Below are 27,153 nucleotides of genomic sequence, written 5' to 3'. Positions count from 1 at the left end.
TAATATTGGTATGTTTTTTTCTTTTTAAACATGCATCTTATATGGATTTTTGTTTGTTTTTAAGGATATTTTGGAACTCTTAGAAAAAAGAGTGAAGTCACGATTTTCTCACCGGCAGATACATTTAATGAATTCATTTGGTTTTCCACAGTATCTTAAAATATTTAAAGAACAATTATCTCTACCTGCAGAATTTCCAGACAAGATCTTCACTGAGAAGTGGAATGAGAATGTTCAGGTAACTTGGAACAGAGGCAATAATCTTTAAATAATTTTTGTGCCTTGCTATACCACTGAAAGCTTATAAAAACCTACAAATTTAAACAAATTTGTAAATTAGCACAAAGTTTCTAATGTTATTGTAGCATAAAACTGCATTAATACAAATTACACACTTTTTTGTGTTATTTTCTTTTAAAAGACATTTGAAATGTCATATCCTAAATTTTTTCTCTCAAAAGAACTTTAATGAGATTTTTGTTCTGTTTCAATCTGGCTTATATTTTAGGTTATTCTGTTAATATTTAGAATATTATAAAAATATTATTTTCATTATTTACAAGTTTAGCAGTATTTTAGCTTGGTGGTTCGTACCTAACAGTCCAGTATAGATTTTTTTCCCCCTCTAATTCTCCTACAATTTCAGCTTTTATCTCATTGGGTCTTTTAAGTCAAACTAGGCTTGGCACCTCTGGTTGTATGTCTAAATTGGTGAATCTCATCTTGTAGTCTCTGGAGCCCTCAGGGTCTTCTACCCCGGCACACTCGCATGTTGATTTAAAGGTTTACTAAACCTTGTGGACTCTGTAAATTTATCTATGCTTAAATTGAATAGCCTAACATATATAGGCTATTGTCATACCAACTCAACATACTAGCATCAGTTTATCTTATGCTGTCAAGAATTTTCAGTTGGCAGGGAGAAGGGAGAGAGTCTATGTGTGGGAGTGTGTTTAATAGCACAATTGAAAAACAGTGTTGTTGAATAAATCTCACATGGTAGAATCTTTCGGAAATATGGGTCTTCTGAAAGTAGAAAATAATTTAGAGTCCTTGGTTTTGAAAGAATTGGGAAAAACTGGTCTATGATATTAAATACTGATAAGGATGATTAGATCTTTGGATAATTAAAGTTGCAAAGTCTGTATTCACTGGCTCTAAGAATATTGTTTTATGTCAGAGCAGTAATTATTAATTTTTTTTTGTAGTTTCAAGTTTTTATTTAAATTCTAGTTGGTTAATATACAATGTAATATTAATTTTAGGTGTCGTATCCAGCAGTTTATCACTAACATACAACTCACGGTGCTCATCACAAGTGCCTTCCTTAATATCCACCACCCATTTAACCCAACCCCTTCCTACCTCCCCTCCAGCAACCCTCAGTTTGTTCTCTATAGTTAAGAGTCTGGAGGCACCTGGGTGCCTCAGTTGGTTAAGTGTCCAACTTGGTTTTGGCGTAGGTCATAATCTTGCAGTCATGAGATCGATTCCTGCATCAGGTTCTGTGCTCAGCACAGAATCTGTTTCATATTTTCTCTGCCTCTCCTCCCTCCCTCCCACTCATTCTCTCTCTTTCTCAAATAAATAAAATCTTAAAAAAAAAAAAGTCTTTCCTGGTTTGCCTCTCTTTTTTTTACCCCATGTTCATCTGTTTCATTTAAATTCCACTTAGTGAAATAGTATGGTATTTGTCTTTCTCTGACTGCCTTATTTCGCTTAGCATAATACTCTCTAGTTCCATCCACGTCATTGCAAATGGCAGTATTTCATTCTTTTTTATGGCTAATTAATATTTTGTTGTATATACATACCATGACTTCTTTATCCATTTATCTATTGATGGACATTTGGGCTCTTTCCGTTATTTGGCTTATGTTAATAATGAATTCAAAAAATGGATAAAAGACCTAACTGTGAGACAGGAAATCATCAGAATCCTAGAGGAGAACACGGGCAGCAACCTCTTTGACCTTGGCCATAGCAACTTCTTACTAGATAAATCTCCTGAGGCAAGGGAAACAAAAGCAAAAATGAACTATTGGGACTTCATCAAGATAAAAAGCTTCGGGCGCCTGGGTGGCTCAGTTGGTTAAGCGACTGCCTTCGGCTCAGGTCATGATCCTGGAGTACCAGGATCGAGTCCTGCATCGGGCTCCCTGCTCAGCAGGGAGTCTCCTTCTCCCTCTGACCCTCCCCCCTCTCATGCTCTCTATCTCATTCTCTCTCTCAAATAAATAAATAAAATCTTAAAAGAAAAAAATTCGTTAAAATAAAAAGCTTCTGCACAGCAAGGGGAACAGTCAACAAAACTAAAAGGCAACCTTCAGAATAGAAGAAGATATTTGCAAATGACATATCTGATAAAGGGTTAGTATCCAAAATATATTAAGAACTTATCAAACTCAACACCCAAGAAACAAATAATCCAGTTAAAAAATGGGCAGAAGACATGAATAGACATTTTTCCAAAGAAGATATACAGATGGCTAATGGACACATGAAAAGATGCTCAACATCACTTATCATCAGGGAAATACAAATCACAACTACAATGAGATATCACATCACACCTGTCAGAATGGCTAAAATTAGCACAGGAAACAACACATGTTGGTGAGGATGTGGAGAAAGGGGAACCCTCCTACACTATTGGTGGGAATTGAAACTGGTACAGCCACTGTGGAAAACAGTATGGAGGTTACTCACAAAGTTAAAAATAGAACTACCCTACGATCCAGCAAATGTACTAGTAGGTATTTACCCAAAGGATATACAAATACTGATTTGAAAAGCAGTCATGATTTTAATCTTAAATATCAATACCAAATTAAAAGTGAGAACTTTGCATTTATTTTGTTCTTAAATAATTTTTTATTTTTTCCCAGCTTTGTTGAGGTATAATTGACAAAAGTTATATATGTTTCAGGGTACAACTTGATGTTTTGATATACATGTATATCATGAAATACCACAATGAAGCTATTCAACTCATCCATCACCTCAGTAGTTACCGTTTTCTTTCTTGTTTTTCTTTTTTCTTTTGTGGGAAGAGGTGAGATCTCTTGTTTTTCTTTTCTTCTTTTGTGGGAAGAGGTGAGAATACGTATGAGCTGTCTTCTGAGCAAATTTCAAGTGTACAATACTGTATTGTTAACCATAGTCACATTTTTACTGTTGTTATACTCCAAAATTTACTCATCTTGCATAACTAAAACTTGATTCTTGTTTTGATTATAAAATATAGTCTGCTCATCTAAGCATTATTAATTTTGTCACTTTTCATTTTTTTAAATTAAAAGTTCACTGAACAAGGGAACACCTGGCTGGCTTAGTCGGAAGAGCATGCAACTCTTGATCTTGGCATTGTGGTTTCAAGCCTCACATTGAGTGTAGAGATTACTAAAAGTTCACTGATCAAAATTTAATCAGTGTATAAGAATACATGGTAAAACGTACAAGTTTCCCTTATATCCATGCCCATTCTCCTTCCTTATACTACACTACAGAGTAATTATTTGATTTATAGCATTTCAAACATATATATATACTGAAGTTGTTTTTACATAAAGAGTTCAAACTTTGCATATTGTTCTGATTGACAATTTTGTATTATTTTGTAGTGTAACTATACAGAATTGAATGGAAAAATGGTTATCCTTAAAATTCAGAGATTGTGCTGTGATACAATTAGGTGTGGGTTTTTCCTTTTCCCCTTCTCCCCAGATTAATCCTGTCTGGGACTCAGATATTTGTTAGCCCAGGGAAGTTTTTTGATACTCCATCTTATTATAAGATTCTGTTCTTTAAGAAACCTTTATATTTGGTACCCCCACATTGTCCCTTTCCTTACCTAGGTCTGGAGTGGAACAAGCTCTGCATCTTTGGCCTCTGAATCCACTTTTCAGTGCCTTACAGACTTTTACCTTCTACAGTTCCTGAACTGATTATCTTGTTACAACAGTATTTTTTTCTGACTTCTTTAGAGATCCAAATGCAGTCTTTCATAGTATTTAAATGTCTTTGCTTTGCCAGGACTCTTTATTTCTGTCCCTGCTCCCTTTCTTTTCCTAAGATGACTACATAGCCCAGGTTATACAGTGCTGGTACCAATCTTTCTGTCCTTCACAGAATATTGCATTCTGTGCATCCAAGTGGGTATATAAAGGAGTTAGATGAAAGGGATAACTGGTGAAGCATAATTCTGGATGACTTGGAAAATGGTAACCATTCAGCAGAGGGTGGCTAGCCCTTAGGTTTTTGGTCCTTTTTTGCTGATCCTGTATCACTGAATTTAGGGGCAGATGGTAGAAATGAATGTGAGCACTATCCTTTTGTTTTTTGGGGTTTTTTGTTTCTTTCTTTGTTTTACAATCTTGCAGTTCTTTTATAATGTAGAAGTAATACCACTGGAGTTTGTGTCTTAGTTCTAGTATTTTGTTCCCTGTATCATCATCCTCACTTGCCACTTCCCTTTGGTATGCTAATGGATGTGCTTCACTTGGAATATATGTCAGCACCATGGCCAGAAGCCTTGCCCAGGAAAGTGGGGGTTGCATTGAGGGAGCTATCCTTTCTTTCAGTACTGACTACCCAGCAAGTTTTTCTGATCCCAGGTTTAAAAAAACAACAAACAGAAAACAATGGTATAGATAACAGGTCGCCTATGGAATCTCATCCAAGAAGTATCTTCAGGATATGGTTGAACCTGGACATCCTGTCTAACTTGAATGTTTTAGCCATACCTCAAATGAGTCAAGTAAGTTAAACAGAGTAAACACCATCCCAGCATGGCAGTATAAGGAGAAATCCCTGAATGAAAGAGCATTTTAAAGGATCATAACTAATTCTCCTCAAAGGAAATTCTCCCAAAGTACTATAGCTAAGTTCAAGGAACATTTACCTACTGTCATAACCTTCCCTTTAGTTAACAGAAGGTGAGAAGATTGAGCAGGAACTGACTAGGAGATTTAGTACATATACTGCTGCCACTGAGTTATCCCTGGAGCATCATGAGTTCTGAGGTACCAGTGAAACTCTGTTACATTCTGCTTAGAATCTGCCTGTGAAGAGGGCACCAGCCAAGCAAACTGTACAATTAGTACAATAAGAACTTGTTTCTGCAGCTGCTACTCATGTGTTCATCAGTGAAAAGTTAATGTTTCAGCTTCCTTGAATAACAGGGGAGGTCTGCTTTGTTTCTGGGAATTTCCCCATGTTCCTATAAGGGGTGATGTCAGTCAGTGATTCTGTGTCTTTATTTCCCTTGCATCATTTCCTGAGCCAACTATAAGGGAGCTTTCAATACAGAGAAATAAGAAATTCATTAGTGTTTCAAAACCCAAGATCTAATATCTTCAATGACTATCATAGTTAAATATAATAGACATCCAAAGAGTTGTGTTTTTTATTATAATAGCCTTATATCTCCAAGTAGTTTATAGTGTTGGAATCAAGGTGAAAGTGTATTAAGAGATTTTTTTTTTAAGATTTTTATTTATTTATTTGAGAGAGTGAGAATGAGAGAGAGTACATGAGAGGGGGGAGGGTCAGAGGGAGAAGCAGGCTCCTCGCTGAGCAGGGAGCCCGATGCGGGACTCGATCCCGGGACTCCAGGATCATGACCTGAGCCGAAGGCAGTTGCTTAACCAACTGAGCCACCCAGGCGCCCAAGAGATTTTTTTTAATGGCTCACATACAGATCTTCTAGACTTCTTTTTAAAGCACATTAAGTAATTATGGAAGCAAGAAGGGGATAGCTTTCAGAAATATGGGGAGTTGGATTCAGACCTCTAAAAATACAAGAAGAAAGACAGAGTATAGGTTAACCCTTTGAAGCATCGTGTAGAAGAAAAACAATTAACTAACTGTTCTTAAAAATAATTGAATTCTTAGGGAGAAAATTTCTTTTATCAATATTTTTGTTCCAGGTGATTTTTTTTTTATAGTTTCAGTTTTAACAGGACTACAGTTATTCCCAGAAGTTTTTTATTGTATTACTTTGCTTTATTATTTTGTGTTCATTTTGTGTACTCTCAATAGTAACAGCAAGCAAATTGTTACAGTCAAAGAGAATACTGAAAAGAATGACAAGGGAATAGGGACTATAACTAGGAAAATGTATTTATTGAGAGCATAAAACTTTATTCCATTATACTGAACTTATTCTTGAATCTGGATCTACTTACAGTAGAGGTATGAGATATAACAGTTTTACCTCTAGAAAATAAGGTTTCCTGGGTTTTTTGTTTGTTTTAAAAAAAGAATCCTTATTCCTTACAGATGATTTTTGAAAATTTATGTCAATCTTGCCCAGGCTGTTTTTGGCTCTGCCAGCTGTGAGTTTACTCTCCTTACATCTAATTTTTTCTTTAATGCCAAATGTACCTTACTTTTCATTAATTCTGATTCACTACAGTCACAATTGCTTTTTCAAAGGACCTTATTGATCTCCACATTTCCAAAGTGATTAGTTTCTTCTCAAAATATATTTTAGTTTAATTATACTAAGTAATTTACATTGTTGATCACTACTTCCTTCTTAAAGTTTTCTTCCCTTGGTTTAATTGCTCTCTCTTGGATTATTTTCCAGTCTTCAGTATCTTTCTCAGTCTCTTTGCTCTTTTTCCATTTAGTTCTTAAATATTGATAACCAAGTTTCACTTCTTGACCACATTTCACTCTTCATTCATCCTGGGATGTTCTGTCCCCAAAATATCATTTCTGATTTTTTTCTTCCCTCTCTCAAGCCCTTGCTTCTCCACACATCACCATTTGACTCTGCATCAGACCATGTCTTCTATAAATGTCTTAATTCTCTATTCACACTATTAATTCAGACCCTTTTTGTCTCTTAATATGGACAATTGCAATGGCCCACAATTAGGTTTTTCTGTCCTTGTCCTTCCATGAAATCGCTTTGCCAATAATTGAAACTCTGTCAGTATGCCACGATCTTCCTTCATTGCTCCTGCTGTTCCCTATAACTGGAATACTCTTTCTTTTTACCTTATTGACTCATATAGTTTAAGCATTCTTTGTATTGCTTTACCTTGTGTTCCCCGATATAGTAACTCTTATTCTCTCTTGTGTTTTGTGCTGAGTTTTGATCATCCCACTGGTATGACTGTATAGTTTCCCTTTTTAGATCAGAAAGTTTGGGGTAGCAGGTATTATGTTTTGTTTTTGTGTATTTTAATTAACATAAAGGGATAAGAAGAAAATTAATAGACTGGAAATTTCATTTTGATTTTTGTATTCTACAAAATAAAACCAACACCTATTTAATAATGAATGAATATCAGAGTTAATGAGGTACACCAACTAGTGAGGCACATTGTAGTTTTTAAACTGCCTTGTTCCTTATCTGTTTTGATTTTTTTTTTTTTTTTCTCTAGTGTCTCACAGAAGATAGAAGTGTGCGAGAAGTACTACAAAAGCATTTCAATGTCAGCAAAAACCTGCGGTCATTACACATGCTATTGGTTTGTATTCATTTTATTTTTACACTCATTTTATTTCACCAGGTAATTGTATTTTGATGGGAATTGATTAAACTTACAGATAAATTTTGGGAGAATTAACATGATTACTACATCAAATCTTCCAATCTGGAATAAGGTACATTTCTCCTTTTATTTAGTTTTTCTTTGATTTGTTTAATCATCATTTTATAATTTTTACCACACAGATTTTGTGTATGTTTAAAGTGTATATCTAAGTATTTAATTTTCTTTGGAACTGGTATTTTGTAAATATCATATTTAAATGATATCTTGTTTTTAATTATGTTTTCAACATGCTCATTGTTAGTATATAGAAATTTGTTTATTTCTAATGGTAAGTTTATGTCTAATGGTATAGTAAATGTCTGCGACTATTAAAATTTATGGCTGCTAGTAGTGTAAATATGTCTAGGTACTGTGGCAAATTAGATTTCTAGAGAAACTCAGATGCACAAGAAGACATGTACAAGATTATTTGCAGCAGCCTTGTTTATAATTGCCAAAAAAGGGAAATGACAGATATCGATCAATAAGGGAAAGAATAATTAAGTTGTGAGTATACATAAAGGAATATAATACAATAGAAAAAATGAATGAACTAGAAGTGATACCTCAATATGATAAATTCTCAGAATACATGTTCAGTGAAGAGAGAGTTGTAGAAGTACAATATGGTATTTATATAAAATTTGGAAATTACTCTCTGTTGTCTAGGAATATATACATACGTAGTAGAAGTATAACAACATGGCTTTTTGTATGAAGAAGAGTAGAGAATCCAACTAGGGGAAGAAATAGATCCTATAAGATTATATTTTGTAAGCTGAGGAAGTAGTCGTAGATATCCAGTACAGCATTATCTTGCCTTTTTATGTAAGAAGCATTTTACAGTAAAAGGAAAGAGTAAGAGAAGGAGTTACTGTGTATCAGGTCTCTCCCAGTAGGGGAATGAAGGAAAAGGATTTCCAAACTCTTCTGTTCAACTCAGGACCCTGGGCCCTGGTTTACCTGGGAGATTTATACCTAGTATAAATATTTCTTCAATTTTACATGGTACTTAATTACACCTAAGAAATTACTCATTTTTTAGCTGGAATTCAAATTTAACCAAATATCATACATTTTCATCTGCTAACTCTGCTTACCCTATTTAATGACTAAATTTAAGTGTTACGAAAATTACACTTAAAGAAATCTTCAAATTGTTGGAAAGGCAACTAGCTACATGAGGTATAATTTGGTTTTTAATTTTTTTCTATTATGTACAGTTGAATATAAAGTAGGTAACTTCTATCACTTAACACTAACCTGAACTGGTTAATTGTTCAGTAACAATTAATAAAAAAGCTTATACAAGTCACAGGTCTGCCTTTTTTGTTTGGTCTAGGGCTTTGAATAATAGTGTTTTTGTTTTATTAATTGAAGTACAGTTGACATACAATATATGTTAGTTTCAGTCATACCGGCATAGTGACTTGACATTTTTATACATTACAAAATGATCACCACGATAAGTATAGTCACCATATGTCACCTTACAAAATTATTTCAGTATAATTGACTATATTCTCTCTGCTATACTTTACATCCCTGAGACTGACTTATTTTAAAACTCGAAGTTTGTATTTCTTGATTCCTTTCACCTATTTCACCCATCTCTTTACCCCTCTCCCCTCTGGCAACCATGAGTTTGTTCTCTGTGTTTACAAATCTGTTTTTGTTTTACTTTTAGATTCCACATGTAAGTAAAATCATACGGTATTTGTCATTTTCTGTCAGACTTATTTCACTTAGCATGATACCCTCTCGGTCCATCCATGTTGTCATGGATGGCAAGATTTTCTTTTTTTTATGTCTGAGTAATACTCCATTGTGTATGTATGTGTGTATTATCTTCTTTATCCATTCACCTGTTGATGGACAAGTAGATTGCTTCCATATCTTGGCTGTTGTAAATTTTACGCTGTAATGAACATAAAGGTACAAATATCTTTTCGAGTTAGTGTTTTTGTTTTCTACGAGTAAATACCCAGAAATGGAATTGCTGGGTTGTACAGTAGTTCCATTTTTAGCTTTTTGAGTAATCTCCATACTATTTTCCATACTGGCTGTACCAATTTATATTCCCAAAACAGCAGGAGGGTTCCTTTTTCTCCACATCCTTGTAACACTTGTTGTGTTTACCTTTTTTAATACTAGCCATTCTGACAGGTGTGAAGTAATCTAATTATGATTTTGATTTGCCTTACCCTGATGATGAGTGATGTTGAACATTTTTTCATGTGTCTGTTGGCCATCTGTATGTCTTTGGAAGTGCCCGTTCAGCTCCTTGCCCATTTTTTAATCCAACTGTTTCAGGTTTTGATAATGAGTTCTATGAGTTCTTTATATATTTTGGATATTAATCTCAATCAGATATATTTGCAAATATGGGAGAAGTCATTAGATTGATTTTTTGTTTTGTTGATGGTTCCCTTTACCGTGCAAAAGTATTTTAGTATTTGTAGTCTCAATTGTTTATTTTTTGTTGTCCTCACGTGTAGAGACAGTTACAAAAAAATATTGCTGAGACAGATACCCAAGAGTTTACTGAGCAGTGTTTTGTTTTTGCTTAAAAAGTTTTGTGGTTTCAGGCCTTAATTTAGGTCTTTAATCCATTTGGGGTTTGTTTTTATATATGGTATAAGAAAGTGGTCCAGTGTCATTCTTCAGCATATAGCTGTCCAGTTTTCCCAACACCATTTATTGAAGACTGTCTTTTCCCCATTATATATTCTTGCCTTTTTTTGTCATAGATTAATTGACCATAAATGTGTGGCTTTATTTTTGGTTTCACTCTTCTATTCCGTTGATCTGTGTGTCTATTTCCATGCCATAACATACTGTTTTGATTGCTATAGCTTTGTAGTATAGATAATCTGGGAATGTGCTACTTCCAGCTTCGTTCTTCTTTCTGAAGATCACTTTGGCTTTTCCAGGGTCCTTTGTGGTTTCATACAAATTTTAGGATTATTTGTTCTAGTTCTGTGGAAAATGCTGCATTTAATTTATAGATTACGTGGGTAGAACAGACATAAACAATGTTAGTTCTTCCAGTCCATAAGCATGGTATATTTTTCCATTTATTTGTGTCACCCTCAATTTCTTTAATCAGTGTTTTAATAGGTCTTAGAAGAAAGGTTTTTCACCTCATTGGTTGGTTAAATTTATTTCTAGGGATTTTATTCTTTTTTTTTTTTTTTTTTTTTTTTTTAAGATTTTATTTATTTATTTGACAGAGAGAGACACAGCGAGAGAGGGAACACAAGCAGGGGGAGTGGGAGAGGGAGACGCAGGCTTCCCGCCGAGCAGGGAGCCCGATGCGGGGCTCGATCCCAGGACCCCGGGATCATGACCTGAGCTGAAGGCAGACGCCCAACCGACTGAGCCACCCAGGCGCCGGGATTTTATTCTTTTTGATGCAGTTGTAAATAGGATTGTTTTCTTAATTTCTCTTTCTGCTAGTTTATTAATATACACAGCAGGTTTCTATATATTAACTTTGTGTCCTGCAACTTTACCTGAAGTATTTGTTAGTTCTAATGATTTTTTGGTGACGTCTTTAGGATTTCCTATCCTAATATTATGTCATCTGCAAATAGTGACAGTTTTACCTCTTCCTTAACCACTTTGGGTGCCTTTTATTTCTTGTCTGATTGCTGCAGTTAGGACTTCCAGTAGCATGCTGATTAAAAGTGTGAGAGTCAGCATCCTTGTCTTGTTCCTGATCTTTAAGGAAAAGTTTTCAGCTTTTATGATGTTGGCTGTGGGTTTTCATGTATGGATGGCCTTTATTATATTGAGGTATGTTCCCTCTATATAACTTTGTTAAGTGCTTTTATCATGAGTGGATATTGAATTTTGCCAAGCTTTTCTGCATCTGTTGTGATGATTATATGATTTTTATGCTTCAATTTGTTAATGTGGTGCATCATACTGATTGATTTGTGGATCTTGAACCATCGTTGCATCCCTGGAATAAATCCTGCTTGATCATGATGAATGATCCTTTTAATGTATTGTATTCAGTTTGATTGGGAATATTGGCCTGTAATTTTCTGTTTTTGTAGTGGTTTTGGTATCAGGCTAATGCTGGCCTCGTAGCCATTCCTTCCTCTTCAGTTTTTTGGAATTGTTTGAGAAGTATAGGTATTAACTCTTTGAATGTTTGGGAGAATTCACCTGTAAAGCTATCTGGTTCTAGAATTTTATTTCTTGGGAGTTTTTATTTTTATTATTTTTTAAAGGTTTATTTGTTTGAGAGAGAGAGAGGGTACCAAGCACAAATGGGAGGGGCAGAGGGAGAGAGGATCTCAAGCGGACTCCGTGTGGGTGGGGAGCATGACACGGGGCTTGATCTCAGGACCTTAAGATCACAACCGGAGTGGAAACCAAGAGTAGGACAGACGCTTAATCCACTACACCACCCAGGCACCCTGTGGGAGTTTTTAAGTTACTGTTTTAATTTTGTTACTAGTATCCGGATTTTCTGTTTCTTCCTGATTCAGTCTTGGAAGATTGTATATTTCTAGGAATTTATCCATTTCTTCTAGGTTGTCTAATTTGTTGGTATATAGATTTTCATAGTAGTCTCTTATATCTTATAATCCTTTGTATTTCTGTTGTGTCAGTTATAACTTCTCTTTTATTTCTGATTTTGAGTCCTGTTTTTATCTTGATGAATCTGTCTAAAGGTTTGTCAGGTTTGTTTATCTTTTCAAACAATCAGCTCTTAGTTTCATTGATGTTTTTTCTGATTTTGTTTTTTTTTTTAAATCTCTCTTTAATTTGTTTTCACTCTGATCTTTACTACTTCCTCCCTTGTACTGGCTTTAGGCTTTGTTCTTCTTTTTCTAGTTCTTCTGAATGTAACATTAGATTCTTACCTTGAGATTTTTCTTGTGTCTTGAGGTAAGCCTGTATTACTATAAACTTCCCTCTTCAAACTGCTTTTGCTCTATCCCAGAGATTTTGGAACACTGTATTAACATTCTCATATGCCTCCATGTAGTTTTCTATTATCTCTTTGATTTCTTTGTTGACTCATTATGTTGTTTAGTCTCCATGTGTTTGGGGTTTTTTCCAGTTTTCTTTTCTTGTGAATAATTTCCTGTTTCATACTATTGTGCTCAAAAAAGATGCTTGATACAATTTCAGTCTTACTAAATTTACTGAGACTTGTTTTCTGGCGTAACATGTAACCTGTCCTGGAGAATGTTCCACATATACTTGACAAGAATGTGTTTGGTGCTGTTTTTTGGATGGAATGATTTGTGTATATCTGCTGAATCCATTTGGCTAGTCTGTTAAGGCCAGTGTTTCCTTATTGATTTTCTGACTGGATGATCTGTCCATTGATGTAAGAGTTGTTAAATTATAACATGTAATTATAATTATAAAATTATGGTATTACGGTCAATTTCTCCCTTTGTGTCTGTTAATATTTGCTTTATATATTTAGGTGCTTCTGTGTTGGGTGCATTATATTTACAGTTGTTATATTCTCTTATTGGATTGATCCCTTTATCATTGTATGATCTTCTTGTGTCTTATCACAGTCCTTGTCTTTTTTTTTCTTTTCATTTTTTTAAATTTTATTATGTTAATCACCACACATTACATCATTAGTTTTTGATGTAGTGTTCCATGATTCACTGTTTGCGTATAACACCCAGTGCTCCATTCAATACATGCCCTCTTTAATACCCATCACCAGGCTAACCCATCCCCCCCAGCCCCCTCCCCTCTAGAACCCTCAGTCCTTGTCTTTTTTAAGGTGTGTTTTGTCTGTATACATTGCTACCCTGGCCTTCCCCGCCCCCCCCCCATTTGCATGGAATATCTTTTTCCATCCCTTCACTTTCAGTGTGTATATATCCTTAGGTCTGAAGTGAGTCTTGTGTAGGCAGCATATAGATGGGTCTTGTTTTTTTAATCTTTTCAGTAACCCTATGCCTTTTGATTGGAGCACTTAGTCCATTGACATTAAAAGTGGTTTTTGTTAGGTATGTACTTACTGCGCTTTCATTGTTTTCTGGTTGTTTTTATAGTTCTTTTCTGTTCCTTTCTTCTCTTGCTCTCTTCCCTTGTGACTTTATTTAGTATTATGTTTGGATTCCTTTCTCTTTATTTTTTGTGTATCTATTTTAAGTTGTTGGTTTGTGATTACCGTGAGGTTTATATATATAACACTGTATGTTAGCAGTCTATTTTAACTTGGTAGTTGCTTAAATTCAAAAGCATTTTAGGGGCGCCTGGGTGGCTCAGTCCAGGGTCCAACTCTTGATCTTGTCTCAGATCTCAATCTCCGGGTTGTGACTTCAGACCCCATGCTGGGTATGGATCCTACATAAGAAACAAACAAAAAAAGCATTTTAAAAGCACTAATGTTTACTCTCCTCCCACTCTCACATTTTATGTATTAGATTGCATGTTTTACATATTTTTATTTAGTATATGCCTTAACTAATCATAGATACAGTTGATTTTATTACTCTTTAATCTTCCTACAAGCTTTATAATTGATTGCTCTCCTCCCTTTACTATATGTTTGCTTTTACCAGTGAAACTGTTTCTTTCATAATTTTTAAATTTCCTCTTAGGGCCTTTTCTTTTTTGCTTAAAGAGTTCTTTTAATATTTCTTGTAAGGCTGGTTCAGTGGTAATGAATTCCTTTATCTTAGAAACTTTTTCTCTCTCCTTCAATTCTGAATGATGATTTTGCTTTGTAGAATATTCTTGGTTGTAGGTTTTTTCCTTTCAGCACTTTGAATATTGTCTTGTTGTAGACCTCTTTGGATTCATCTTCTTTGGGGTTTTCTGTACTTCCTTTCCTGGACCTCGATGTCTGTTTCCTTCCCCAGGTTAGGGAAATTTTCAGCTATCATTTCTTCAAATAAGTTTCCTGCCCCTTACTCTCTTTCTTCTTCTTCTGGGACCCCTTATATAATGTGAATGTCAGTATGCTTGATGTTGTCCTAGTGGTCCCTTAACATATCCTCATTTTTTAAAATTCTTTTTCCTATTTGCTATACAGCTTGGGTCCTTTCCATTACCTTGTCTTCCAGATTGCTGATCATTCTTCTGCATCTTTTAATCTGTTGTTCATTTCAGTTATTGTATTCTTCAGCTATGATTGATTCTTTTTTCTATTTCTTGTCTCTTTTTTGAAGTTCTCACTAAGTTCATCCACACGTCTCCCAAGTGGTGATTTGATGATTATCTTTATGACAGTTATTTTGACATCTTTATCAGGCAGATTGTTTAAATAACTCCATTGTTCTTTTTCTGAAGTTTTGTCTTTTTTCATTTGGAACATACTCTTCTGTCTCCTTATTTTGTCTGACTCTGTGTTTGTTTATATTAGGTAGCTCCGTCTCCCGGTCTTGAAAGTAGCGGCCTTATGTAGAGGGCATCCTCTGGAGCCCAGAAGTACAATCTTTCAGGTCACTAGAACCTGGAGCTTCAGGGCTGTTTCATGTGGGCTGCTTGCACCTCTCTTTTGTCACTGGGCCACTACTGCTGAAGTTACACTTGTCAGGGCTGGTTCCTGGCCCAAATGGTGGCAATGCCTCACCACAACTACTGCAGACACACCAGTATGTGGAGCTGGCCCAGCCCAGGTGGCTGAGAAGCCCAGCTGCGGCCACTGAGGGCAGGTGGGTAGGGCAGTCCCTCTGGCTCATTGTGAGGTCCCACCATGACTCTTGTGTGCTTGCTGGTGGGTGGGGTTGGCCCCCCTTTCCTTGGGTAGGACTTATTTGGAAGCGGTACCTACCAGGTGGGCGATTCGTATGGTGCAGTTCCACAGAGGAATGCCCCTGGTGTGGATAGTGGTGCTAACAAGGTAGATGGATAGTGTCACAACTGGCTCTTCCAAGCATCTAACTAGCTTGGCTGAAGGAAAACGAGAATATTGCTGCCAGTACTTCCATTCCCAAAGAAAGCTCCTACAGATCCCTGTCCCTCCAGCACTATGTATACCTTAAATTAGTATACTTTATGTATGGCCCAGGTGTTTTTGAAACTTATGCCTCTGAGCAATTGAAATTTTGTGTGGGCCCATAAGAATGGAGTCTCCATTTCCTGTAGTCCCTCTGGCTCTCCCAGATTTAAGCCCCACTGATTTTCAAAGCCAGACATTATGGGGGCTCGTCTTCCTGGTGCAGATACCCAAGGCAGAGGGTTCCCAATGTAGGGTGTGAACCCCTCACTCCTCAGGAAGAACCGCCATACCTCCTGCTGCGGGTCGCTGCACTGGGTGTTTGGTTCCTACCCCAGCCACACATCTCTGCCTCTTTTTACCCTTCTCAGTGTAGCTTTTTAAAATACCTTCCAGCTGTGCGTTCGTGCACGAGCAAACACACACACACACACACACACACACACACACAGACTCCTCAGCTGCTGGTTTTCAGAGCGTTCTCAGAGTTGCTTTATATGTAGTTTCAATCTTGTGTCCATGGGAGGAAGTGAGCTCAGGTACTTCCCTACTCCATTTTCCCATGAAATCAAAATAACTTTTGAATAGCATTCTTACCTATTTTGGATCTCTTCTTGCTCTACTCCTTTTTAAGTGTTTTTCTTTTGAGGAATTGCAAATAAGATGTGCAAGTGGGAAGAGGTAGAGAGAACAGCAAGAACTTTTTTTTTTATGCTTTACATTTATAGAGTTACATAGCATATGTATTGAAATACTATATTTTAATAGAGCCAAGTATGAGAATACCTTTCCCAAGTATTAATATTAACTCTTCCATAAGAATAGACTCCAAATGAAGAAATTTTGTTCAGTAATATCTCCAGAATGCCTAAGTAAACATGTAAATGTTTTTCTAATCCACATTTCCCTAGATGCTTGCTTTAAATCGTGTAACAACATCACACCCGTTTATGACTGCAGCAGATGTGATGGAGGCAAACCAGTTGTGTAGCATGGACTCTAAAGCAAATATTGTACATGGTGAGAAGCCTGCTTAATTAGTTTTTTATAAGTTTAAGTTAATATAATGGAATTCTTTCAAAATTATACTTAACATTGGGTATAACACAAAATACTTTTATATCCATACATCCTTTAACTAAGCCCTGCAAAAGGTATTATCACTCCCATTTAAAGTGAAAGAATCTCGATGCTCTCCCTCCCTTGCTACATTGGAAATCCAGCTAAGACTTATATTGCAGGCATTCACATTGCATCAAGTGCTACTAAAGAGCCTTGGCATTGAAGGTTCACTATCCCTTTTAAGAATTTAATGAATTTTCTTCTCTCCAGGAAAAAAAAAAAAATAGATACAATTTCCAGGTGTTTAGGGTTTCTCTGAATAATCAAGGACCCTACGTGATTTAAAGTACATAATTGCAGGGGCGCCTGGGTGGCTCAGTCTAAACGTCTGCTTTTGGCTCAGGTCATGATCTCAGGGTCCTGGGATCGAGCCCTGGGTCAGGCTCCCTGCTCAGTGGGGGGTCTGCACCTCTCCGCCCCTCAAATAAATAAAATTTTAATAAATAAATAAAGTACACAATTGCAGTGTCAGTTTATGTTTATTATGGGCCATGTGATAAGTGCTTGATAGTATTCTCTCTAATCCTTATAACATCTCTGTAAGCTTAAGAAGATTCTTAGTTTGCTTATATGAAAGCTAAGCCCAGGAAGGTGGAGCAGTTTGCTTAGGACTGTATAAGTAATAGTGACTGAAACACGTTTGAACCTGGGGGAGACCTTGATCTCCTGCCACCCCTCAAAACCATGGTCTTTCACTTTATTATTCTATTTGGAGGACAGTTACTTCAATCTTATGGATCAGTAAGTTAACATACAACTCATAATTCGTTTTCCTTTTACTATAGGTCTGTCAGTCTTGGAAATCTGTCTTATAATAGCAATGAAACATTTAAATGACATCTATGAAGAGGAGCCCTTTAACTTTCAAATGGTCTATAATGGTGAGATGAGACTTTGGTTTCTTTCTGACTCTACCTCACTGCTTATTTGAGGGTGTTAATGTTGTTATTGCTTTCTGTCCAGAGTTTCAGAAGTTTGTTCAAAGGAAGGCCCATTCTGTTTATAATTTTGAGAAACCTGTTGTCATGAAGGTAAGATTTAAGTTCACTGTTATTTTTCTGCATACAGGTATGTTTTTACATCCAGTTTGATTGTATATATCATAGTTGAACTCTAATTTTGATACATTAGGTATTTATCATAGAAATTTTTTTTGCATAACAGACAAATTATCTCAAAATGGAACGTTTGAATAATTCTAAAGCAGTCAGGTATTTCCCAGTTTGTGGAAGTATACTGCCCTCTACTGTCTGTTTCTAGCACTGCATTGTGCAAAGAACTATACATTACAGTTCATCAATAAAATTCTGTCCCTGTACAACCCAAAGGTTGGCTTTATAATCTTAGCAGTAAAAAGATAAAAATGACAATATTAGCCATTAATAGAAACTAAAGGATAAAATATGGGCTAGTGAGGACATACAAAGTTTTATTAGGGATTGGTTAAGTCATGAGTTTTAAAACTTGAGGAACTTCATTAGCGTGTACCATTGTCCTTTAGAAATATGTGAGCCACATAGTGTAATATTGGATTTTCTAGTAGCAACAAAAAGTTAAAAAGGTGAAATTAACTTTAATGACAAATTTTATTTAACCTAATATACCAAAACCATTTTAGTCTATAATCGATACAGAAAATTATTGTGTTATACTTTATTTTGTTTTGTTTATTAAGTTTTTGAAATTTCATGTGTGTTTACACTTAAAGCGATCTTAATTCACTAAATATTCATTGGAAATACTTGTTCTTTAGATTTCATAAAATTTGTAGCTGAAGTAGATTTACATTCTGAATTATTCCAAACGAACTTAAAATTTTCTAATTGACTTGAGTATCAAATTTTACATTAAATTTAATAATTAATAAACAAATAAAATTAAAAATCAAGTTCCACGAATAGCAGTAGCCCTCTGTGGTCACCTTACTAGACAGTGCAGCTCTAGAGGACTTTATGGGGAAAAGCATCTCCTTCCCTCCCTCCTTCCTTCCTTTCTTTCCCTCCCTCCCTCCTTTCTTTCCTTCCCATCCTTCCTTCCTTCCCTCCTTTCTTTCCTTCCCTTCTTTATTTTTTTCCTGCCCTCCTTCCTTTCCTTCTTTTTCTTTCTTTCTCTCTTCCTTTCTTTCTTTCTAGCAATGGATCCATAAGTCCTTTATCACCCTTTATAGGCCTTAATGGTCAGAATTCTATTTCTTGTACCAAATAAAAAAATGTGAGTACAGGGCATCACCATTTCTTTAAAAGAACAGGGAATGTATTCAGCCTACTGGAGGTTGGTTTTTTCCCCTTCCTCATGTCCATGTCTGTCTGACAGTCATAGTTTGTGGAGGTTGTGAGTACGAAGGGTTACATGAACATTTAAATTCTTGTGAGTGATTTGTATTTTGTACCTGCTCGTTTCCGCATTTTAAATAAAGTATTTTGCTGCCTAGAAATATTTTAAATCTCAATTTTATTCAGCCCCAATAATACTTGCAGCCTCTGGTATTTTCTCATTTTCAGAAATGAATGGTGGTGGTGTTATTTCTCTTTTCATCAGAAGACTTTTTATGATACATAAAGATTATATTCCAATGATATTTTTTACAGTGTGGTTGTAAGAACAGAAAGCTCCAGAATGTGTTTCACTGGGTCAATATTTAATAGTTACCATGTCATGATTTAATGGCTTCTTTTTTTTTTCATACACCAATAAAATACCTAAAACAACAATCAGGGTTAGAAAAGACATAATACGTGACTATTAGAGGTGAGAGGAAACAGATCATAACCCTTTTAAGGGGGGGAAGATGGAGGAAAGGGACTTTGTGACAGGTGGTGGCATGCTCTTCAGAGGGAAAAAGGAGGCTGTCTTCTTTCCTTCATGCCCATACCACTCTGCTGAATCATTTATTTATAGGGTCAGCTGAATAGGCTTGGGTGTACTCCTAGGGGTCTTTCCTGCCTCTGGCTTTTTTTGCAGCTGTATTAAACTTCTACGTAGCAAAGTCTTACAAAACTAGAAAGAGAATGTAAATGCAAATTTGAATAACCTAGGTAATTAAAGTACTGGTCTTATCAGATGTTAGATTTTTATAGAGAGAACTGGAAGCCCTTAAGTACTAGCAGGTGATAATGGTACAGAATGAGGTTTGGAAGAAAAACCGTATTGTGCAGACTGAATTAGAGTTTGCCCTGTTCACATTCAACAATTCAGGGACAGGTAACTATATATTGACACTGCCTCACCTGATAGATGAAGTTTTATGAGGTTGATGAGAGTTGTTTTTGATCCCTACTGATTTCTGTTAAGTTTTGTTTCCTGGCACTCTGTTCTACAGTTAAACACAACCCTAATTGTTCTCTGGATTAACGTTATTATTTTACTTCCCCTATTCAACCTAAACTATTTCTTTCATCTTCCAGGCTTTTGAACACTTACAACAGTTAGAATTAATAAGGCCCATGGAAAGGACTTCGGTAAATACACAGAGAGAGTACCAGCTGATGAAACTACTTTTGGATAATACTCAAATTATGAATGCTTTGCAGAAATACCCCAACTGTCCTACAGATGTTAGGCAGTGGGCAACATCCTCACTCAGCTGGTTATGAATATAACCAGTGGCTTCAGTTATGGAGTTTCAGGCATTCTTCTGTAAGGAACTCAAAGCTATTGTCCTTTAGCAAGATATGTTATTAAATTTTCTTATATTTATAAATCTGTATTTTTGTATTTATGGGAGACTGTTACACATGTAGTGTCTTGACTGTGTCTTGCCTTTGAATCATGAGCAGTTACATGATTTATAATTCCAGTGATTTAGATTATGTTGTAAGTAGCAGTGCAAAGAAATAAATGTGACTGTTTTAGGGAGTGAACCATATGCTTATTTAACACTTGTCAAGTATTTATGCGGTATATTTGAAGAGTTCATTTCAACCCAGCAGCCAAGTGTTTTTACAAATCCTAAAAGCAGTAAAGAAACAATGGTAAGAGTTGAGGTGTACTGAGGAATCTTTTGGTCCACTGGAAGGTGCCGCATTCTCTTTTCTCTATCCATGGAAATTTTGGATTCTACCCCAGACCCAGGTCTTCTAGTTCAGGAGACTGACCAGTTTGGCAGAAGATAGTTCACGTGGAAGAAACAAGTGAGAAGTTTGAACATGAATTTCTTCCAGGTTTCTCAAAAGGTGGTACTTAATCATATCATCTACAGAAGAATCCCTTGTAGAATTTTTTAAAAGGCAAATTCTTCCCAGTTTCATTAAAGATTTCATGAAATGTTTAAAAAAAAAAAAATTCTTGGGCCTCTCCTAGGCCCCAAAGGAGCAGAATTTGTCTTTTTAACGGGGACTTTAGGAAATGCCTGGAAAACCATTCCCACAATTAATGGGAAGTGTTTGGCACTGTTGACTAAATTTATTTGTATCAAAAAGTAGATCCCTAAAGGGAATGTAGAAATGCTAACCTTATAAAATTCAGGACTCCAAGAACTAATTCCAGGTATCTGTTTAGAATGAAATTTAATAAGCATTTGCCAAGTGTTAGTGACTTCATTTATTCAAGAATATTTGATTGCATATTGTTTTCAAAAGGCAGTCTCCATCCTTGTGTTCATAATCCTTTTAACTATCAAACGCCCTGTGATATTCAGGGACTGTTATTTACAGTTGAGAAAACTAACATCATAGTGGCAGTGTTCAAAATCACACAGGTAGAGAATGATTGACAGACCCTGGAATTCAACTCAGGTTTGACTGACACCAAAGCCCCACTATCAAGAACTAAAATTCATTAACTGGTTCTTGCCACGGATTTTTTAAAGTATGCTCTAAGAAGTGATTTATCTGGTTTTCAAGAAGTATCAGGTATAGATTGGACTATAATATTTCTGTGCGTAAAAAAGTAGCTCTCCAGTTCAACCTATTTTTTTGCAGACGTAGCTGTTCCTTCCCTGCCTTCTAAGTCTTCAGATCACTGTCATTTACTTTTCAGCAGTGTCTCAGTAAAGGTAAGGCTTACATACTGGTTCTGTGCAATAGTCTACAGATTTTTAGGGGATATTTTGCCAAAATAGTTAGCATTGGTAGCATCACTGCTACTGGAAGCAAGGATTTTACACTTGAGCTAGGAGTTTTCCCTTTAAGAAAATTTTCTGAACTATTTTAGGGAAGTATTATCTGCCTTAATGGCACTCACTGTGAAAGCATCTAAACAACTTTATTTCAAGACTGCAAATTATTAGCTTAAGATGCCACTACAAGGCTGAAAGCTCTCATGTGCCTTCCTGGTTACGAAGACCTGCAGAAGATCCACCAACACCCAGTATACAGATTAGAAAACTGTAAGTCACAGGGTGGGTTTTCATTTTCAGTGAAACAATTCTTAACGCAAATTGGAAAAAAGGTTAGCAAAACAGGTGAGGAAGAGTGTTAGAGGTTTCAGTGCAGTTTTGACTCACGTGACCCTTCCATGTACCCTATCCAAAACAGGATCTTCTTCAAAACAAAACACCTCCAGTTCATGTGGTGAATGGCTCTGAGGAATTAAAACTTGCTGGTCCAAACGTACCATATCCTAATGCTATGTATGTTGAGTATATACTATGTATTAACTTCCCAAAAAATCAGTTTAGCAGAACATGCTGTGGAAAACAATTTCAGTCTTTCGGTAGCGATTCAGTGCATATTCCATCCTAGTTTGTGTTTTCACTTGGTTTAGAAAGCAGTGCGGGTTGAGAATCCATTGGTGTGAACTATGGCACAGTGCTCCTGTGGGGCTTTCCATCCCTTTCCATCCCTTTTGAAAGCCACACGATAAACAAAAGCCTTGGCAACATTAAAAATGTAAATGAAAGCTAGCTTCCTTGACGATTACTCTTACTGATTACCCTAAGTGAAAATACCAGAATTCTTCCATTCCGTCAGTAAACTAGTTAATATCCTTTAGGAAGAGTGGCTTGTATATTTGATGACAATTTCCTAAGCCACATTTTTCTGTTGCCATATGAAAAGACAAGGTGTAACTAATGCCTGCTAGCCTCTGGTTTCCTAAAACTGGCAGGACTAATATACATACCTTGCAGGGAATACAATCTGCTTAGACGGTAAAGGGGGGAAACGCCACCCTTGACAAACTTCCTTTTCACCACCATCCCCATTCTTGCCTATCTCAAGGTGTGAGCCTCGCCATAAATGACAAAGCTGCTGTTCCCCTTTTTAAGAAAAATGTATAGCTAAAGAAAAACTGCGTAAGCAAATCATACCATATTCATTTTTTTTATTTAACTCGGGGATGGAATGGGGATAGCATACATTTTATTGTACAATATTTAACAATCACTTATCCAAGGTGGGGTTTTATGGGGCTTTTTTTTTTTTTTAACTTTTTGTTAAATACTTGCAGAAAAAAATAGCAAGTACAATTTGACAGTAGTACAACAACCTGTGCCCAAAACACTGACAAGAAATACAGAGTAAAGCTAAAATAATTGCTTACCAATATTTTGAGAGGTAACAAATAGGATATGGATTGAGACTGCATAAAAAATGTACTGCTGGTTGAATATCTGAGGTAAATGATGTTCAATCAAGATGCTACTTGTATCATTTTGCCCATAAATCAGTAAATAATTTTATGCACATTATACCAAATGTTTCTAAAAAGTAATTTTTTAAAAAGGTAAAAAAGAGAAACTGGAAAATATTTGTGGAGAAGCATTTTTTTTTTTTTTAATAGTTAAGTTTAATTCCACTTAAACTTATCATCTGGCCAGGGTTTTTTTTCCCCTACCCGCCTGCATTTTACTTAAATGTAGCTGTTACTTAGGATTGAGGAAAGGAGGAAGAAGAGGTTCTTTTTCAATTTCATGATAGATGATTCTATTTTTAAATTCCAAACTTCTTGGGGTTTTTTCCTGATTGCATTTTCAAAACATCACCATGAAAGGTAGTGCAAATTCATGGGACCAACAATTTTGAGGCACAGTCTCTGTTCTGGAATTCACAAGGTACCTGTAATAAACATTCAAACAAGAGTCACACTTCACATGCTAAAAACGTCCTAGCATCTAAAATACATACAAGAGCTGTGCAGGGCATAGACTTTGAATAAAGCCAAACACTGGTTAATCCATCAGTCCTATGGCAGTTGATCATAAAGCATTCCTTACATGGAGATTTGGGCAAGGTAAAGAGTGGAAGTTAGAGCAGCAGTTCTGATGGGTATCAGAAAGGCAAAATACAAGACGAATCGTAAGGAGCACCATACACATGAGGAAAAAATTACTGGGGTCTCAGTTCACCCCAAAACAAAGAAGTCATCGTTTTTCTCATTCTTTGATCTTTCTTTTTTTCAGTATCCCAGCTCAAACTTTTTGTAAGCTTGCCCACTCTGCGCTGACTGTAAACCAAACCTGAAAATGCCCTGCAAATGAAAAGTTTTAACAAGACTAGGTATCAGGACAGGTAGTCACTGGAACATTCTTATTTTACTGCTTATAAAAAGTGTTTTTCTATTAATATAGTTTTCAAAAGGATACAAGTCTTAAAGTTGGTTAGCTAGAGTTAAGTACAATACCCAGGATTTCTAAAAATTTTTTCTAACATGAAGAGAAAACTATCTTTTGAATAACTGATCTTATAAAATTTATCACTAGTGCTCACAGAAGCCAAACATTCATCATAATATTCCTTGTTTTTGTTTTGATTTGATTTTTTCTTAGTTTTAAAATTAAATGTTTAGAACAGGTAGAACTTAGTCTTCAGGAGATGGACAATTTCTATGTGTGAACATTGTCACTTTCCCATCTTGATTAGTTTCAAAGTGGAAGTTAAACCAAATCAGTTGAGATGTCAAGTACTTTTCGAAATAAAGAGGTGAACTCAACATTGAAAAGGGAATTCTTTAGGAATACAATGAAAACTTGGGTACATATGTGACCCAAGAGCACAAAGTTCTGCATGGTGTGTGGCACGCAGACAACAATGCTATTACTCTTCTTTCCCTCCCTGCTTTAGAGTCTGTTGACCTATGCATTATTTATAAATAATATAATTATTCCCAGAGATTAAGTGCACATTATATGTAAAATGTAGTGTACTGTGTGGTTAAATAGCCATATGAAGGTAATACATTCACAGTGAGCTCCTGATAGTGACATGTAAAAAATTCTTTTATAAAATCAATGTATGGATTTTAAAATGACCTGACGAAAGTACGTAGCATAATACTGGCTATTTGTTGGTCAGTAATTTAGAAATTCAGGAAATTACTGTTTTACTTTGGCCTATATAAATTTGAGGAACAATCCAATTATATTCTAATCCAGTATTGTTTTGAAAAGCACTTTGGCACCTACCTACCATCAATTCCATTTTCTTATCAAGGATAAGGCATCAATCAACTATCCTAAAAGTCATAGTGTGAAAGCAATTTGCAGGAGGAGGCGAGGCTCTATTACCTATATCAACATCGGTTACCTCTAAATGTCATTGCATATTTTAAGTTTATAAGTATAACTTGTTATCCCTGATTTGTTTTAAAGCAGTAACATTTGAAATCTGTGCTTAAAATTTAAAACCTCTATCCTAGGATAATTCTTTACATATCACAGACATCAAAGTATTACTCTGACAAGATGGCACCAAGCAGAAATATAGTGATAAAGTTACAAGTCTCAAAGCAGAGAGTGAGGAATTCTGGGTAATGACACTTCCTGAGGTGATCCTTAAACAGTGATAAAGAATGTCCCACACACTGTTCGGTGAAAAGAAATACACTACAATTTTACATACATAAATAGGAAAAAAATCTATTTTAAAAGAATAAAAATGAAGAGCTTTCCAGTGTCACAGCTCACTTTAAAAAATTTAAATCATGCTTTAAATTTTCAAATATTCCCCAAACACAGCACACCTAAAAAAATACTTAGGTAAATATGCAATAATTTGGGAACTGGATAGAAGGTGAAGCTTTAAAACATGGGAAAAAGGGGGAAATGACATCATTTTTTCATTTCAAAAAACACTTTTTTCCCTTAAATTACAAGCTAGCACAAGAAAAGCTAAAACACTGCTTAATGAATGGCCACTTAGTGTTGGCACTGACCATAGCTTACCTTTTTTTCTTAAATAACACAGTGAATTTGTAATACCTTGTTACAAAACATGGATCGATTTATTATTCCAATTTTGTTAGTGTTCTCAATTTTATAATTTAGCAACCGTGGAACTGAGGTATACCTTGTTGAGGGAGGTTAAAGTAATGCTTGGAAGCCTCTCTCCTGTACCCCACTCTGATGCCTCTGTTTATGTACACAGAACAGCAGCACACCAAACATTCACAAGCCGTGTCGTGTTGGCATTACAATAGTCATTCATACAAACACAACAGCAAATGCAATAAAAACAAGTTACCCTTTTTCAAATCTGAAATGAAAAGTTTTTGATTTAAAAAAAAAAAAGCAGTAGTTCATTTAAGGAATTAGTGTCTTCTGACAGACATTACGAAATCTGATGTCAGTTTTCAAACACTTGATTAGCCAGGTCCAAAAGATCCTTGATTTGGAGAGGGCTACGTTCTTCATGTACACTTTTTCAAAAGTTTCTTTATAGAGTCTGCAACTTCTCTTAGTCTCATGTCCTTCACGTCTCTGCTGCAGGCAATGCTGTAAGTCTCCCAGAGCCACATTTTTAAATGAGGGTCTTCTTCCTGACATGTCCAGGAGACCTCCTCCTACTCATTTCTCACAGAAAATAAACTGTGAGCAGTTTCATCAGCTTAGCAGCTCCAGTTCAGAGTCCTGTTTCTCACTGTGGACACATGGTGCAACCATCATAGACTAGATTCTTTGGGAGGAAAGTCAACATTTGTCACCATCGTGACCACTGTTACAATGTCCTCTGTGGTAATGATATTTGTTAGTCTTTGCATCTGAGTGATTCTTTCACCTACACATCCAGCTGATAACCTGGCTTCTGCATCGTGATCCCAACATTCTTCTATCGTTTCACAGAGCATTGCCATTCCCTAAAAATGAAAAACATATTCAAACACTGTAGCAGATTTTGTTTTCTATTAGGAAACGATAAAATGTCCATAAAGAAATTATTTTTGTGAGTCAAAGTTTCAAGATTAGCCAAGTTATGTGTCAACATTCACTTATGAGTATCTATTGTATGCATGAAATGGACGAAAAGCACTAAGAAAAATCAAACTTCTTATAGCATCCAAGACTATCACAGGAGGTAATTAGGTTTTTTTAATTCCAAAAATCCCTAGCCATTGCATATAAACCAGGTCAGTTCAATGCTAACCCCTGATCTAGACTCAAAACCAAGGCTAATTTTTTTAAAAACAATTTTTATTGTTTTCTTAGTTAATACCGGCATTTCTGTCTTGCAATTAAATAGAAAAAAAGGTTAGAAAAGCATCCTTGAGATTCTCTACCTGGTTTTTAATCCATGTTTCCAGTTATATTTGGACCACAATAACCAGGGCAATAGTGTTCCATTCTTCACCTACCTAAGTCTCTAGTTTTAGAGCATTCTTAAGGACCTGAAC

At 35.7% G+C, this 27,153-nt stretch overlaps 2 protein-coding genes across 4 annotated transcripts in view; one reads left to right on the top strand and one right to left on the bottom strand.

The window, feature by feature from the left end:
* Positions 1 to 21,539, top strand: part of ORC4 (origin recognition complex subunit 4) — a 93,584-nt gene extending 72,045 nt beyond the window's left edge. For 2 of the 3 annotated variants that reach the window (XM_021702794.2, XM_021702793.2), the window contains 6 exons: positions 65 to 238; positions 7,398 to 7,484; positions 16,398 to 16,506; positions 17,394 to 17,489; positions 17,572 to 17,639; positions 20,013 to 20,466. In XM_021702794.2, coding sequence (XP_021558469.1) covers positions 65 to 238; positions 7,398 to 7,484; positions 16,398 to 16,506; positions 17,394 to 17,489; positions 17,572 to 17,639; positions 20,013 to 20,201 — 723 coding nt within the window. In that variant the 3' untranslated portion in view covers positions 20,202 to 20,466. Of the gene's footprint in view, positions 1 to 64; positions 239 to 7,397; positions 7,485 to 16,397; positions 16,507 to 17,393; positions 17,490 to 17,571; positions 17,640 to 20,012; positions 20,467 to 21,527 lie in introns of those variants that run through there. The other variant, XM_044913281.1, reaches the window with a different exon arrangement.
* Positions 21,540 to 25,530: 3,991 nt separating this feature from the next.
* Positions 25,531 to 27,153, bottom strand: part of ACVR2A (activin A receptor type 2A) — a 79,893-nt gene continuing 78,270 nt past the window's right edge. The window contains exon 11 of the mRNA XM_021702779.2: positions 25,531 to 26,619. Within this exon, the coding sequence (XP_021558454.2) occupies positions 26,425 to 26,619 (195 nt within the window). The 3' untranslated portion in view covers positions 25,531 to 26,424. The remainder of the gene's footprint in view (positions 26,620 to 27,153) is intronic.

This window comes from Neomonachus schauinslandi, chromosome 3, assembly GCF_002201575.2.
Source record: "Neomonachus schauinslandi chromosome 3, ASM220157v2, whole genome shotgun sequence".
NCBI classification, from domain to species: domain Eukaryota; kingdom Metazoa; phylum Chordata; class Mammalia; order Carnivora; family Phocidae; genus Neomonachus; species Neomonachus schauinslandi.
Note: the sequence above shows the minus strand (reverse complement) of the source record. Positions and strands in the feature narration are given on the sequence as shown.